The sequence below is a fragment of the Ixodes scapularis genome, unplaced genomic scaffold, assembly GCF_016920785.2.
Source record: "Ixodes scapularis isolate PalLabHiFi unplaced genomic scaffold, ASM1692078v2 PGA_scaffold8__174_contigs__length_109621045, whole genome shotgun sequence".
In the NCBI taxonomy this organism is placed as follows: domain Eukaryota; kingdom Metazoa; phylum Arthropoda; class Arachnida; order Ixodida; family Ixodidae; genus Ixodes; species Ixodes scapularis.
In genome coordinates, this window is record NW_024609883.1 from 90,051,836 (window position 1) to 90,065,906 (window position 14,071).

At 49.9% G+C, this 14,071-nt stretch overlaps 1 protein-coding gene across 1 annotated transcript; it reads left to right on the forward strand.

Moving 5' to 3' along the window:
• The first annotated feature begins 454 nt into the window (after positions 1-454).
• On the forward strand, positions 455-13,300 carry LOC115320914 (protein L-Myc-1b). Its single transcript, XM_029981152.3, has 3 exons — positions 455-822; positions 1,437-2,412; positions 9,323-13,300. The coding sequence occupies exons 2-3, from the start codon at positions 1,479-1,481 to the stop codon at positions 10,105-10,107; spliced, it is 1,719 nt and encodes a 572-aa protein (XP_029837012.2). The 5' UTR covers positions 455-822; positions 1,437-1,478; the 3' UTR covers positions 10,108-13,300.
• The last annotated feature ends 771 nt before the right edge of the window (positions 13,301-14,071 follow it).

Here is a 14,071-nt window from a genome sequence, read left to right on the forward strand (position 1 = left end):
CAATTAGTAAAGGTGGGCGTGACTGGATGCTTGTTGCTTACGTCGCGAGTCAGCGGCGCCAAGCGATCATGATACAAACTCGAGGCGGTATGATGACCGAATCCTACCGGCGAAAAAGCGCCGTTGCCGCCGCTTGCCAGGCAAGCGATAAAGAACGCGAAAAACCAGACAAGGAAGAACAACAACAACAGCAACAAAAAAAAGATGGCCTCCCGAGAGCGTCGCCTGCTAGCGCGCGCTTTTTTTCTGTCTGCTTTTTCTTCATATCGGAGCTCCCCTCCCATTTAAACTCCCCGAGCGAGAGCACGCACGTGGGCATGCGGAGGGGCCGCCGCTTTTTGCAGCCCCCCGATTGGTCACTTTTTTCCCGCGCTTTTCGCGAACGCGACGCCCATTGGTCGCCGCGGCGCGCCACTCTGAGCGCGTACCCGGCACCCGCGGTTCCCGCCACGATGGCGCCGCGCGCTTGGATACTATGTGCTGCGCGAGAGGAAGTAGTTCTACCCGGTTTTTGCATTTTTATCGGGTAAAATCAAATTGATAGCTCAAGACATCACTTAATTTATGTTTAGTTATAACTCTAGGAGATTTTAGTAATCTATTTGAGGCGTAACTACGATGCAAAATGTTTCTGCGCAACGCGCACGGATACAGGGTGTCGTCCTACTACATAAGCCAAGAGCGGCCGCGACGCGACAGTCCGTGTCGTGCGCTGGCCCGTTGTGTTTGAGGAATCGCGTAGTATGCCTTGGATATCGCCGACTACGCCCGTTAGGAGTTAAATACGTCGTTTTCCACAAGGATTACCGATAACCCCGACAGGTGAGCATCGCTTCGACGCAGTTGGCGGCGCCTGTCGTTGCGTACTTGCGCTGCAAGCGCGCTTTTGTCGACCCGTACCGGCTGGCAGGTTGGAACTTGCCGGCGTTTCGCCGAATGAATGACATTTAAACGCGCCGGCATGGCGCCGGCTGTCTGCGCGTTTTCACGGCGACATTTGATTCTCGCATTAGGTTACGACGACGTCGACTTTGGTCGTATGCGTCTTGAACTCTGTTTTCCGAAGAAGCTCAGTGTTTTGTGCTAGGTGAGTTTGCCGGCGCGGGGTAAGGTGGTTTTGTCTTTGTATTCGTGATCGACGGATCGCGTTTAAGACGCTTCCGGCGTTCCAGTGTTTCGGGGCTCTCGGGAAGTCGAACGCTGGTTCAATGTTTCGATCGAATGCCTACTTGACAGTAGCGTTTGTCCGAATTTTCGGCTTTTTAGTGCTGTTGGCTTGTCTGCAGTGGCGCTTGAGATTGACGCCGTGTACTAGGGGGGCGGGGGGAAGGGGGGGGGGGGGGGGGGGGGGGAATCTGGGATATTTCGTTCGGTCTACCTTTTTTTTTTCCTTTGTTTTATCGTGTTTGTCTAATGTTTGTTCCTGGTCTTCCCAGGAATAATCGGTGGAGCACTGAGGAGGTTATGTGAAGTCGACGATGTTGTCGACCTCTCCGTCCAATTGGCCGACCATCGCTGACTGTGCACCGAGCCCGCATCATACCCAGACAACGATGGAAATGGAAGACTTGGAGAATATGTCTGGCTTTTTCCTCGACGACTACTCGGCGCCAGGCTCGCCGTACAACCTGATGGAAGAGTTCAGTTCCATTCCGGCACCGAGCGACGACATATGGAAAAAGTTTGAACTTCTGCCCACTCCGCCGCGGTCTCCCGACCGGTCTGACGACAAGATTTTCGACGACGTCTTCTACGACCAGGAAATAGTGGACTTCGACGAAGACCTTTTGCTGTCGGACATCATCTTCGAGCACGAGGACATCGTCGATGAAATCCTGCGCAGCGACGTCGAGTTGTTCAAGCCCCGAGACTCGCCCGTCGGATGGTCCTCCAAGACCCAGACGGGCGAACTCTTGCACGACTGCATGTGGGCCGGCGAGTGCGCGGTGAACTGTACGCAGAAGGCTGCCCGCGAGAAACAAGACTGTAACGGCGTCATCGTGCTCAAGTCGACCTCTTCGTGCGAAAAATGCGAGCCGTACGAGTGCATGGGCGACGCCGTGGGTGTCGCCACGTCGCCGGACAACGTGCTACCGCGGACTGCTAGCCTCGAAGAGGACTGCGGAGGTGTGGAAGCTACCCGTTGTGTGGATCCCAGCGCGGTGCTAGCCTACACGCCGCTCAGTGACCACTGCTACCACCAGCCAACGCTCTCCACAGACTCTTCTATCATCAATGACGTGTGCCTGTCGTCTGCTGCCGCGTCCGCGCAGACTGCGCCGTCGTCAGCGACCGCGTCATCAAAGTCGTCCGCTAGCTCACAGCCGATTGTCTTAGTGCGAAGTCGTGGCGTCTGGAAGAGAGACCTCAACAAACGGGAATACGTCATGTCGGATACGCCGTCAGAGTCCGGTAAGTTGGCATGGGCCTCTTCTTGTTTCTCTTTTTCCGTCTCTTTCTGCGTTTGTTCAAGACGCTTTCGCGATCTTGGCGGCGGTGTTGCCTTGGGACGCTATCATTTTTTCTGCGTCCCGCGCGCGTGCGGGCGCGTTCGGGGCCGAACTGGGGCTACGCTGATAACTCTGTTTCTGAGGAATTTTTTCTTGTCTTTTTTTCTCATCTCTTCTGTTTCGCCCGCACCTCTCCGATTGTCGAATGTGCGTCGTTGGCTTTCTCTCGCCAGCACCGATGACGGAACTGCGTTCTTTGTTTGTTTGTCTTGCTTTCTCTGGTCTCCTTGTTCGCATCTGCTCCGGAACCCTTTGTGTGCGGTTGAGTAGCATAGGAACTAACTTGGCTTCTTAGCCGCGTTGTTCATCTGCGAGGCTCTTGCTTCTGTTGAAACTGGCATTGTTCTCCTGGATCGCCCATTCGTACATGTCTCAGTCTGGCAGAAGTTTATGCACGGGCTACGAACCCTCGATTTCTTTTTGATTGTAGTACCAGTACTCGAATTCAGCGAGGCACGCGCGAACGTCCAAGTTTGACATGATCGTGGGACTGGGGTCGTCACCCGTCGGCGCGAACAAAGAGCCCAACCTTGGCGCTGGTCCGCTCTCCAAGGTCACCGGCAGAGTGGGAGGGTAGCGTATGGGGAGGAGGGACATTTCCTAGATTCTTCGTATGCCGGGGGGTGGCGGCGAGACGGGCCAGAGACGATGCGCCCTTGGTGGAAAACTCTCGATCGATGACGAAGGGAGGGTGGTGGGTTCGGGTCTTTCACCTCGAGGCCGGCGACGACGCTAAGCGCCGCGCTAGCGCTGCTCTCCGCGTTCGTCGTTTGTGTGGTCGGGGCAGAGAAACCGCTGCCCGTTCCTGTCTGGGGGACTTGGTTTGTGTGTTTGTTTGGAGCAGTTGTTCGCGCTGCCTATTGTGCGACGGCGCCATCTCGTTGCGGCCGATGGCAAACTGCGCGCTGCCGAAGAAAAGGGCGCATCGGCGTATTACTTTTTGGGTGATTTGTTTTCGATGGAACGGGGTACGCGCGCTTGCTGCTGCGCTGTTACGCAAAAAGAGAGCCGGAGTTGCGCCATTTTTTGATCTCTTCCACGTTCGGCGCCCCCTCCGTCGTCTGCGATCTGGCTTCCTTCCGCCTTCCTTGCGAGATTTCGTCGTCTGCTACTGATGATCTGGTTGGAGCCCTCCGTCTGCTTCGCAACCCCACTGCCGCCTGACCTCGTCTTTTGCAACGCCGCCGTTTGCTTTCCTCCCTTTTCCTTTTGTCGTTTTTCTGGCGGACGCGTAATCGTACACGAGTCGTCCATCGTACCGTTACGGTGGAATGACGATTTCCGATGTTGCCTGCCAGTTCTGATGACTTTTTTTGCAACGGCTGATGGCTGCCGCCTTGCCGTCGTCTGCTTGAGTCCCTTGTCTGCACAAAAACCGCGATTAACGCGGCCCTTGGTAGTTATTAATGAACGCAAATTTCGCACAGAGGTGGATCTGATTGGTGTCAACTTGTTACTTGAATTCGATTAACTCCGCGAGTTACTTGTTTCTGCGCCGTTGCACCGAGATCCAGTTTTTTTCTTCTTTTTATTGCTTCGCGGATGGTGGTTTGCGCTGCGCTCTCAGTAGACAGGAAGAGCATTCTGCGCGTTTTACCGAAATATCGATCTCGGCGGCGGCGGCGTTGTCCGCGTATTGCGTCAGTTCGCACTAGGAAGTAGCGGGCGTTTCGAAATCGCTGCTTCTATTCCTTGTACGCTTCGCTAGCCTGGCGCAGGTTCAGGGAGGTTCCGTATTATGGCCGCGGACAACTTGAGAAAGGCGGGGCGGAGCTGCATCTGCAACGGGTTAATATGGAGTTTTCGTAGATTTGGCGCGCAGGCGCAGTAGCGGCTTCTTCGTTGCGGAGGGGGAAACGCTATCTACGAAAACTCTACTTTTTTCGGTAACGTAGCAATGTACTCGTTACATTTTCATAGCAATAAAGGTAACGTAGTTACGTTATTTACCAAGACGCAATAATGTATTACTTCAATTTTTTTAACGTTTTTAGGTGCCAAGTTAAGTGAATTTTCGAGTTTTTTGGCGTCTGTGTTTTTTTTTTTGTTTATGTAAGCCATAAAAACGATGAGGTAATTATGTTCAGTTTCTGCGTGGCCACAATGTTTCTGGCAATATGGCGCTCATTCATACATCTCACTTCGACACATTGAAACGTGTGAACTTAATTCAAAAAGTAACGTGCGTTACTTTTTGTCGGTAACGCGTACCTTTTATTTGAAAGTGATGAGTAACGTGTTTCGTTACTTTTTGTCGGTAACGCCTACAACACTTTTTTTTTTAGCGGCGATGGAGATGGAAAGTTTGTGTGCCCGGGCTATGAATATTGCGCTTGTTGATCGTGTTTTGCTCCCGCACAATGATCGAAGCTGGAACATTACTTAACATATAATGAAACGTTGACACGTCCACCGATCGATGATTTTCTATCATTCTTTTGTGGGTACGTCTTCGCAAAAATCCAGTCTCCAAATCCTCGTCTTTTTTTGTTTGTTGTCTTAAAATGCCACTGGTGATATTGGCTCTCGGCGGGTTTGTGTCTCTCGTCTTTGCGTTGTTTTCTGCTGCTTTTGGATGTCGTTTTTGCGTCTCTACATCGCCCAACTTCTTCACGGGTTTCTTTTTGGGAGGGCCGCGATAACGGTATTCGGAGAGGGAGTCCGCGCATGTGGAGAAGGTGTTATTAAAGAGCGAGCTAGGCCGTAGGCAAGCGAGACAGGTAAAAAACGATATAATACAATGGGAGAGGGGGTTGCCCGACTGATTATTCCGGCGTGACTGGTTTTGATTAGCGTTCTTTAGATGTTTAGATTTGCTTTGATTTTCGTGCTTTTTTTTTCTTCTACGCCGCCCTCTGCCTTGTGTATGTGCGTGTATGTAGTAGTAGTAGTGTTCGTGTAACACGCCTGGGTGTGTTGGGTTCGGCGCCCGATGTCCAAAACGCCCTGACTGGTTGTATTTCTTTTTTTTTTTTTTTTAAAGTTCTTTTTACTGCTGATCGCTTACGTTTGTTGGTTTTCCCTAGCAGCGGCGATAAAGGTTCAGCCGACGTTGAGAGAAAGGGATTTGGGGGTGAGGAGGCAGTACCGGGGGTAAAATGGAAAGTTGCGTAGATGGTAAAAGGTTTTTGGGAAAGGGCCCGCATTCCCAAGACGCGTTTCGTCTGTCTGTGTGCATGTGCGCGTGCGAAGCATCTAGCGTGACTGCGCTGGAGAAAGTATCAAAAAACAAGGCAGGGGGAATCGTTTTAATCTCCACGGTCGTTGATTCCAGTCCTATTTCGAGCTCAGCTATTTAATGCTTTAAAAGATTTGATCTTTTCACGGTAGATGATGAAATTGCTTTACCTTAGCTGGTAGTCTTCAGCGCCTGTCGTTTAATACAGCGTCTCGGCGCGGTGACTTATTACATTTCTTCCAAAATGAGCTCTCGCCATTGAAACATCACTGAAAGAGTTGCGCATGTTTTTTTTTTTCCTTCGAACAAATGGCGAGGGTCATTTAATAATTTTTTTTCGTCTTGTGATTGGCTTTGCGTTTGCGCTCTTTTTTTTTTTTTTTGCGGTAATTTGAATTGGTTGGTGCCCCAGTTTTTATCATCCTTATCACCGCTGTTAGGACGGGCATGGGTCGTTCGGACGTGAATTACGTGTGACTAATCATGCGGTGATCACAAGTTTTTCGGTTTCAATCATTGTTGCCATCTTACGTTGTTAAAAAAAGGAAAAGACGGCGTCATGCGTTACTTGCTTCGCCATGCGCAAGCGCAATGCCTACCTACGCCTGGTGTGAGCAAATGCGGGCTATTTCGTAACATTGCGCGTTGGTGCATTGGTTTTTTTTTTTTTTTTTTTTTCTTCTGTTCCACTGCAGTCCGATTTCGGCGACATGATATCTTGCCTTCAATAAGGTTCATTTTTATCTCTGCGTGGCCATCATTTCCGGTCACGGATCCTTACGCGCTAGGAAGTACCCCTGGAGTTTCGGAGCTTTCCGAGAAAGGGTGCTAGTATATTTCCGTTGTGAGCTCTTTGAAAGAGATCTTCCTGTCATTCCTGGCCGTTCGTTGACTTCTCGTTGTGTGAAAGGACTCGCCTTTTTTTTTTTTTTTTTGCTTTCTTTTTCTCCGACACCGTCTGGGCCACACGAAGACGGAGTCCCTCGGGGAGTTTAAAAACGCGACCCCGACTGGGTTGTCGTCGCTGTCGGCGCACCTTTGCTCCATATAGATTTCCGGGCCTCTGGGTTTCTCGAGTGCAGTAAAGTGTCTTTTTGTTTTTGGCTAGGTGTCTGGAGTGTTTCGGAGTTTTGGTGGGCTTCCTAGGCGGGTCGGTGAACTCTTCATCTTAACTGTAAAAGAATTCATACTTCGTTGTTTTTTTTGTTGTTGTTTTGGTATGACGACGTTTTTAGGGGAAACTAAGCGGTGTTTCTAGAGAGGTGTTGGCTCAATTACTGTTTTCGGTATTTTTTTGTCTTGTAGTTTGTCATTCTTCCTTTTTTTTTTTTTTCTGTCTGCGATGGTTTTATATATATTGTATTGTTTTGAGGAACTTGCAGGTTAGAGATGCGTTGAGCATTGTTAGTGTGTGGGAGATATTCTGTGATGACTTCGATAAGAGCGTTCCATTTATTGGTATTCCTTCAAATTGTTTTCCGAATGTCCCAACAAAAAAAAAAAGTAAAATGGAAACTTGCTCTTAAGTTTGTAGTTTGACTCCGTCTAAAAACTTGAACCGTCGATGTTTCTTTATTTCTTCTCTTTTGGTGACACACTGGGAAAAGGAATTTCAGTTCCGGCTTTTCTGTTTTCTTGAGCCACAGGTGTTCGCTTACACATAGCTCCTTTCCGGGTGTGCCCTGCAGCGGGGATTTCTAGGGGTTGCTCTGGCCCTCGCTGAGTAACAGTCGACCTCGTCGGGGCTTCCCCCCCCCCCCCCCCCCCCTCCTTTGGCAAGTGCGTTCGCGGGATGAAACAACGAATACTCAAGACTAAAACAAAACAAAACCGAGATCTCAGCAGACGCGGCATTCCGGTATGAAGGGGAAAGGGGAACACGATTATGTAATTTGCCCTCCCTCTCCCCCATGTCGAATCTTCACCGGCAACACTTTTCCGGCTTCTCTTTTTTTTTTCTTCCCCAGTCTCATTTTTTTTTTTCGCCCATTCATTGAACTTGGCAAGTTGGCTTGTTTGTGATGCCTGTCTTTGAAAGAGTTTGAGCGTTTTTATCTGTGTCGTTTGGGAGGCCCTCGGGGAAGAGGTGCCGGGATTTCGCGATTTGTCGTACTTGCGGCGGCGGCGGTTCCACCTGGCCGTTTTCTTCCGTCTGCGCTTTTTGCACTGTGTGCTCCTTCTGGGCTCCTTTTTCTGTCCGCTTGCCAAGTCTCGTGGGCGCGCCGCCGCCGTTGCCGCCGCGGTTTTTCCTTGTGATAGCTTTTTTGACACGCAGGGAAAAAAGAAGAAAAGAAAAAGGGGGTCGTTCAACCCCAGGTTCCTTCGAATGTTCTTTGTTGCCCGCAGCACCTCGGTCTGTCTTTTTTTTTTTTTTGAGGGGTTTTGTAATTTGGACTTGTTGGGGCGCCGCACGTGGGTGTGCCTTTTGTTTTAATTGCGATGCTTATAGCTAGGCGGCGCGTGCCGCCGCCCGATTCGCAATGTGGTGCTAGCTTCATCCACCTATCCATGAGTTCATTGGTTTTCGGGACGGGGGGCGGGCGGCCCTCCCGTATGCTGGATTCCAACACGCTGGGTGTTCACACTGTTACCAGTTGGTGCAGGTGGGCATTTCTGAAGACAGAAGTGTGCGTGCGTAGCTTCATTGTGGTTGTTTCCAACGTTTTTTCAGGCATTTTTTGGGGTCGGGCATTTTGGACTACAACGGGCGACAGCGGTTGGTTCGCTCTTTCGCATGTTAACCCACCCGTGGTCCCCGCTTACGCCGCTTCGCGGCGACGTGCTGCGGATGGATTGCTAAAACGACAAAAACGCCGCTTCGCAGCCCACCACCGGGGGGCCGAAACTCCGCCGTCCTCCCATTGCACCTCCAAAAAGCCAGTTGCCACTTTTTCGAGGGTGGTTGACATTTAGTCCCTTCTCGTTTGGATTGTCTCAAAAGGACCGTTCTCAAAACGTTCTTCTCGATGTGGCCCGTCACACTTGATCTGTACTCGGTACATCCTTCGCGTTTCATCCTCCAAGGGGGAAAAATAGAATGAGGGCATTTCGAGGTGTCGGTATATCGCTGGGTCACCGCATATCCCCGAGGAAGCACAAGTCCGCCCTTCCCCCTTCCCAACTAGCCTATACGCAATCCCCTGACATACACGCGCGCACGTTCTTCAGTCCCGCAATTCGGCCAGTAGTTCCTGGAATACGTCACTTATGCTCCTGAAACATGCAGCGGAAATCAAGGTCCGCTCGCTGAGGAAACGAGAACGGGTGAATAAATTGTTTTGAGATACACCCCCTTTTTCATTGATCTGAATAATTCAATCGTGTGTTGTATATATTTATTTTTAGTGTTAATTATGGATATTGAAGCTCAAGCAGTGCTACCGTACCTTTGATTGCACTGCCACAGAAAGCCGTCACCGAGTGCAGCAAGTTGCTCAAGCTCCCTACTCAGCAAAGCTTGTGACTTGGTTTGATGTAACATGTTTTACGAATCTGTAGACAGCAGTGGGTCAGACTGCTATGGACCGGCGTTTGTAGAGTGGTCCAGTAATGTATGGATGCACCGGTGTCCTTGACGTGGATCGCGATCGCTGCACGGTCCTAAAGATGGCGTCTTTTTTTTTTTTCGTTGCAGACGATGACGACGACGAAGATGACGAGGAAGAAGACGACGATGATGATGATGACGATGATGATGACGACGAAGAAGAGGACGAGGAGATCGACGTGGTGACGGTGGCCGGCGAACGCCAGCAGCACCAGAACGGACACAGCCACCACCGCGCTGCGACCTCCCGGTCTGCCCGCGGCCACCACTATCATCCTCAGCAGGCGCATCACCACCAGCGGCATCACCAACAACACCACAGTCAGCAGAATCACCATCACCAACAACCGACGTCACCACCGGCGTCCCGGACGACGTCTAGCGGTCGGGTGGTGACGCCCTCGCAGAAGCTCTTGTCCAATGGCTCCGCGTCACGGCGGAAACGTCATCACCACGCGACCGGCTCGGTCAAGCGTCGCCGCGCATCGAGACAGGCCGTGGCAGTCGTGCCCGTCCACCAGCCGCCAGCGAAGAGGTCGCGCCGCGGCGGAGAAGACCTCTACGCGTCGTCGTGTTCGTCGTCGGACAACCCCGAGGACCACGAGCGTCGCAAGGAGCACAACAGCATGGAGCGGAAGCGACGGGACGACCTCCGGTCAGCGTTCCAGCACCTGCGACTCATGGTACCGTCCCTGAGGGATAACCCCAAGGCACCCAAGGTGATGATCCTCAACAGGGCGGCCGATCACGCGCGAGAACTGACCAGTCAGAGTGCGAGCGTCGAGGACGCGCTCCGCAAGGAGGTGCACCGGCAACGCGCGCTCCGAAAGAGGCTGGCACAGCTTCAGCAGCGGAATCGGAAGCAGCGCTGAACGGGACATCCACCGCTCCTTCAGCTGCTGATTTTGAAGCGACTCTAATGCCGTTGCTGTCGAAAGACAGTGGACTATGGATGGAATCGAATGCGATGAAGAAAAAAAGAAATGGTGCAGTGAGAAGTTTTCAAGTTTGAACAATGACTTAGGTGTTTTTCTTTTTATATACGTGCAACTGTTAGTTCTTTTTTCTTCTTTTAGTTTCGACGAATGCTTTGGGGTTTTTATATTGAGCGAAGCGGTCTCGTGTCGTTTTTCGCTTCTGCGATGCCTTTCACACATTGCGATCAACCATCCCTACCTCTTGATATATCTGTGCTGCGAAAATCTGCATATTAAAAAAAAAAAAAACTTTTTTTTTTTCTTTTTTAATTAACGGGGGTGGGTTGCTGGGGGGACAACCGATTCGGGGTTGGGGACACGGCAGTGTCGGAGCATTGTCAGAAGCAAAAGCTGATAGCGACCTCTTCGAACCAGCTAGTCTTTGTTGTACGCGAAACCGTGAAGGAGTTGCACTGATTTTGTCGTCGAAGGAGGCATTACCGGGAAGTTTTCTAGCGCGCGTGAGAAGCAAATGGGCAGGCGGAGAACGAATTGCGGTCGAGTCACTGCGCGGTGCATCCCACTGCGTGAAAGGTTTGTGTACCTGGATTGTCGAAGCCTTCGCTGGAACGGTTCTGCCGTTGCCCTTTGTAGCCATATTTTTAGCCTTCCTCCCCCCACCCCATGCTCCCACTTGTAAAGAAGAAACACTCTGGGACAAGTGTGTAAATTTTTTTTTTTTTTTATCTCTTTCGCGTCGTCGATATAGCAGCATAGTGAAATACATACCATATTGCGACTGGATATAAGAGTCTTTTTATTTTTCATTGTGCGTGCATACCATATCTCGTCGGTATTTTTTTTTTTTTTTCTTGCGGAGCTCAAGGTTTTTCTGTTCTTGTCCGTGACCTAGGATGCAACAAATTTTCAAAGTTTGCCTGGCGTGTTGTTTGTTGGAAGTGTTGTACCGCTGTTTTCCCCTTCCTTATGAATCCCCCCTCTCACTCCTCTTTCCCCCTATGCCGGCAGCTTCAATGGGCATTATGGATCTTCACCTCAGTTGTAGTTGCTTCGACTTCGGTGCTCTTGCCGCCGGGTGGGTCGCCACTAATGTTAGAATGGCTGAGTATGCAGGGGGGCCGCATGCCAAAGCGACGCTGCAGGCGGTGCCTGCGCGTCGCGTCGAGCTTGTAGTGGGTGCGAGGGAGCGCAGGGCTGTCCGTTGCACCGTTGCACCCCTCGGTGCTCGAATATTTGCTGCTCCCCGACTCTTCCGTCTGCACGGAGTAGCTTGGTTCGTTGTTGCCTCGATACTCCTGTACCTTCGACATCTGGCGGCGTTCGAGTCGTCCCTTTCACGTTTTGAGCCTGTTGCTTTCGTGCTGGCCTTTGCGAACGACGCTGTTCCTTCGCAAAGTTTGGAAAGAAAACTTGCGCTTCTTGCAAAGGGGTACTTGGTGAACTTTGAGCGCAAGAGTGGACCGGCGCATTGCGTTTAGAGTATCGCTTGCGGCCGACGGTTTGCTGTGTTTGGGACCTTTCTCGGAACAAGTTGCTTGCTTTTATTTTTTCTCGAGTGATCTAGTGAGGGCACAATTTTTTTTCGTTTTAAAATGGCTTGCTTCTTCTTTTTTTCATCCTCCCCCTCCCCTCCCGTCCCCCTTGTGGTGGCGTTCGGTGGCGATGTGGTCGCGTTCCACGGTTCGACAATTTCCGTGTGGACGTTACTATGGCAACAGCGTAAAGTTCCTATGGCGTGGTGCGGTGTCTTGACTGCGCCGCTGCTTTCTTTACCTTTCCTATCCCCGTTTTCCCTCCTCTTTCGCCGTCTCCAGTCTGTCCCGGAGGCTTTTGCTTTTTCACCAAGTGTTAACACACGCCAGACTTTGCTCCAGTTGTTAGGACTGCCACCCGTGTAGCGTTTCCGTAATTTTAATTTGTTTTGTGATATCCGGGGATACAGGCGATGATCCCGCTTAGTGTTTTTTGCGTTTGTGTAGTGTGTGACTTGGTGCCTTGTTTTAGTGTGTGTGTGTGTCTGCGCGCGCACGCAATGTATTTTTAAGAACGCGAAGAGAGTTCTGAAGTTTGTTTCCCCCCTAGACTTGCCGCTGATAGTTGCTTTGGAATTTGCTCCTGGACGGATTGAAGCTGGGGGGTAGGGCGGAAAGGTACCGCCCAGAAGCGTTGTTTTCGTGTTTTTAGTAGGTCATCTGGAGTGTCCAGGGAACACAAGTTGTGTCTTTCCTTTTAAATTCAATCTTTTTTGCGCCATTATCGTGTTTTTTTTTTTTTTTTTTTTTTTTTTTTTTGTTTCTTGCAGAGTGCCGTAGCTCTGTCGAGTCCACCCTGGTTTTAAAAAAATTATGCGCCTCCATTTTGTGTTACATCTCTAATTTGTCAACACTCTAGACTTTTTTTTTTTTTTGTCTGCATGAATTTTTTTGTGGCATTTGATGAAGGGGGTGTGTGCTTTGCCAACACCTGCTAGATAGGCTGCAGTGCCTAAAAAGGCAAATGCGGAGCACGGTGTGGACACAAGCATTGCGTCAGTGTTGGGCTGGAACTGGTCCTCGAGTCTTTGGCCAACTACCGCCGACTTGCCACTGCTGTCAAATCCCTACCCGTATTTGTTGAAACTTCGGCACCAATGGCCTCCTTATCTAGAAAGTGTTGGCATTGCTCGTTTTTTTTTTTTTTTTTTTTACATTGTCTTAATTCTAAACTGCTGTGCCTTAGTAGGTTTGAAAAAAAAGTGTAGGAAGTTACATTGAAAAATATGCATATGCATTTTATATACACATTATTATATATTATATATACAAAACTTCCTCACATATGTAATTTACTTCTCCACGCCAGCCATCGTCATAGCGAAAATAGAGAGCTTTAATAGTGCAAGTTTGGAGAGATGAATGCAACTGGAACAGAGGAATACTGAGGCGATTGGATTTTGTACTGTACTGTCCTGTGTTTTTTTTTTTTTTTGTGGATTGTAGTTGCTTCCTTTCTGTACTGTGGTTGAGATTGGAGACTACAAAAGAAAGCAAAAAAAAAAACACCGAATGTTTATTAAGTTATGTGCTGAAATAGAAGCCAAGTAAGATTATGATCGGGAGTTGAAATTAAAGCCTTGTTTTACTCATACTGCCCGTGTGCTGTTTTCTTTCGTATGTTTGAACTGTTTGCCTATTCCCAATTTTTTTGTTCCAGGATTTATTCAAAGCTCGTAGTCGGTGACGGGCTCACATTTCAGAGGAAGTGTCCTCTCCAGTGTTCGCTCTGGTTAGCCCAACAGAAAATATTGCAGATATGTTGAGTACACACTCTTAGCAACTGTCTCTTGCATTTAGGTTTCACTACGATATTGAACTATCAATTTCCGTTGACACTCTTTCAACCGAGTGAGACAAGACCGGCTTTTAAGTCATCCGACGGCGCAGGACCAGACGCGCCTCTGCGGAGCAGGTTCGAAGTCGTCGCAGGAGGCTTAAAAATTTATCTTGTCTCAGCCGGTCCTACTCGGTTGCAAATGTGTGAACGAGCCCTTTAGGGTTGGCCAGCAGGCTTACATAGAATTTGCAATTTGTCTATCGTTCGAATAAGCTGCACATGTACTCCTTTTAACTAGGCTGCGGTAGTTCACGAAAAAAAGAAAAGTACCAGCTGAGCACCACGTGATTTCATATAAGTCATATACACGTCCCCCGTGTTGCGCCAGTCGAAGTAACCGCCATCTTGAAACTGGTGCTCTCGCCGAGCCCGAGATCTCTCGAGAGCTACCCGCTAGGCCGCAACGCGTGCGGAATAAGCTAGCGCTTCTATTGCATTCTGCGCATGCGCAAAGCCCGTACGGGTCGTAGGACCGCACGCAAAGCTTTAGCGTACGGTCCACTAATACTGTCTAATAACAATTATG

Coding starts and splice junctions, on each gene's coding strand:
- LOC115320914 (XM_029981152.3), top strand. CDS start 1,479: ATGTTGTCGACCTCTCCGTCCAATTGGCCGACCATCGCTGACTGTGCA. Junction 2,413..9,322: donor GGATACGCCGTCAGAGTCCG/GTAAGTTGGCAT, acceptor TTTTCGTTGCAG/ACGATGACGACGACGAAGAT.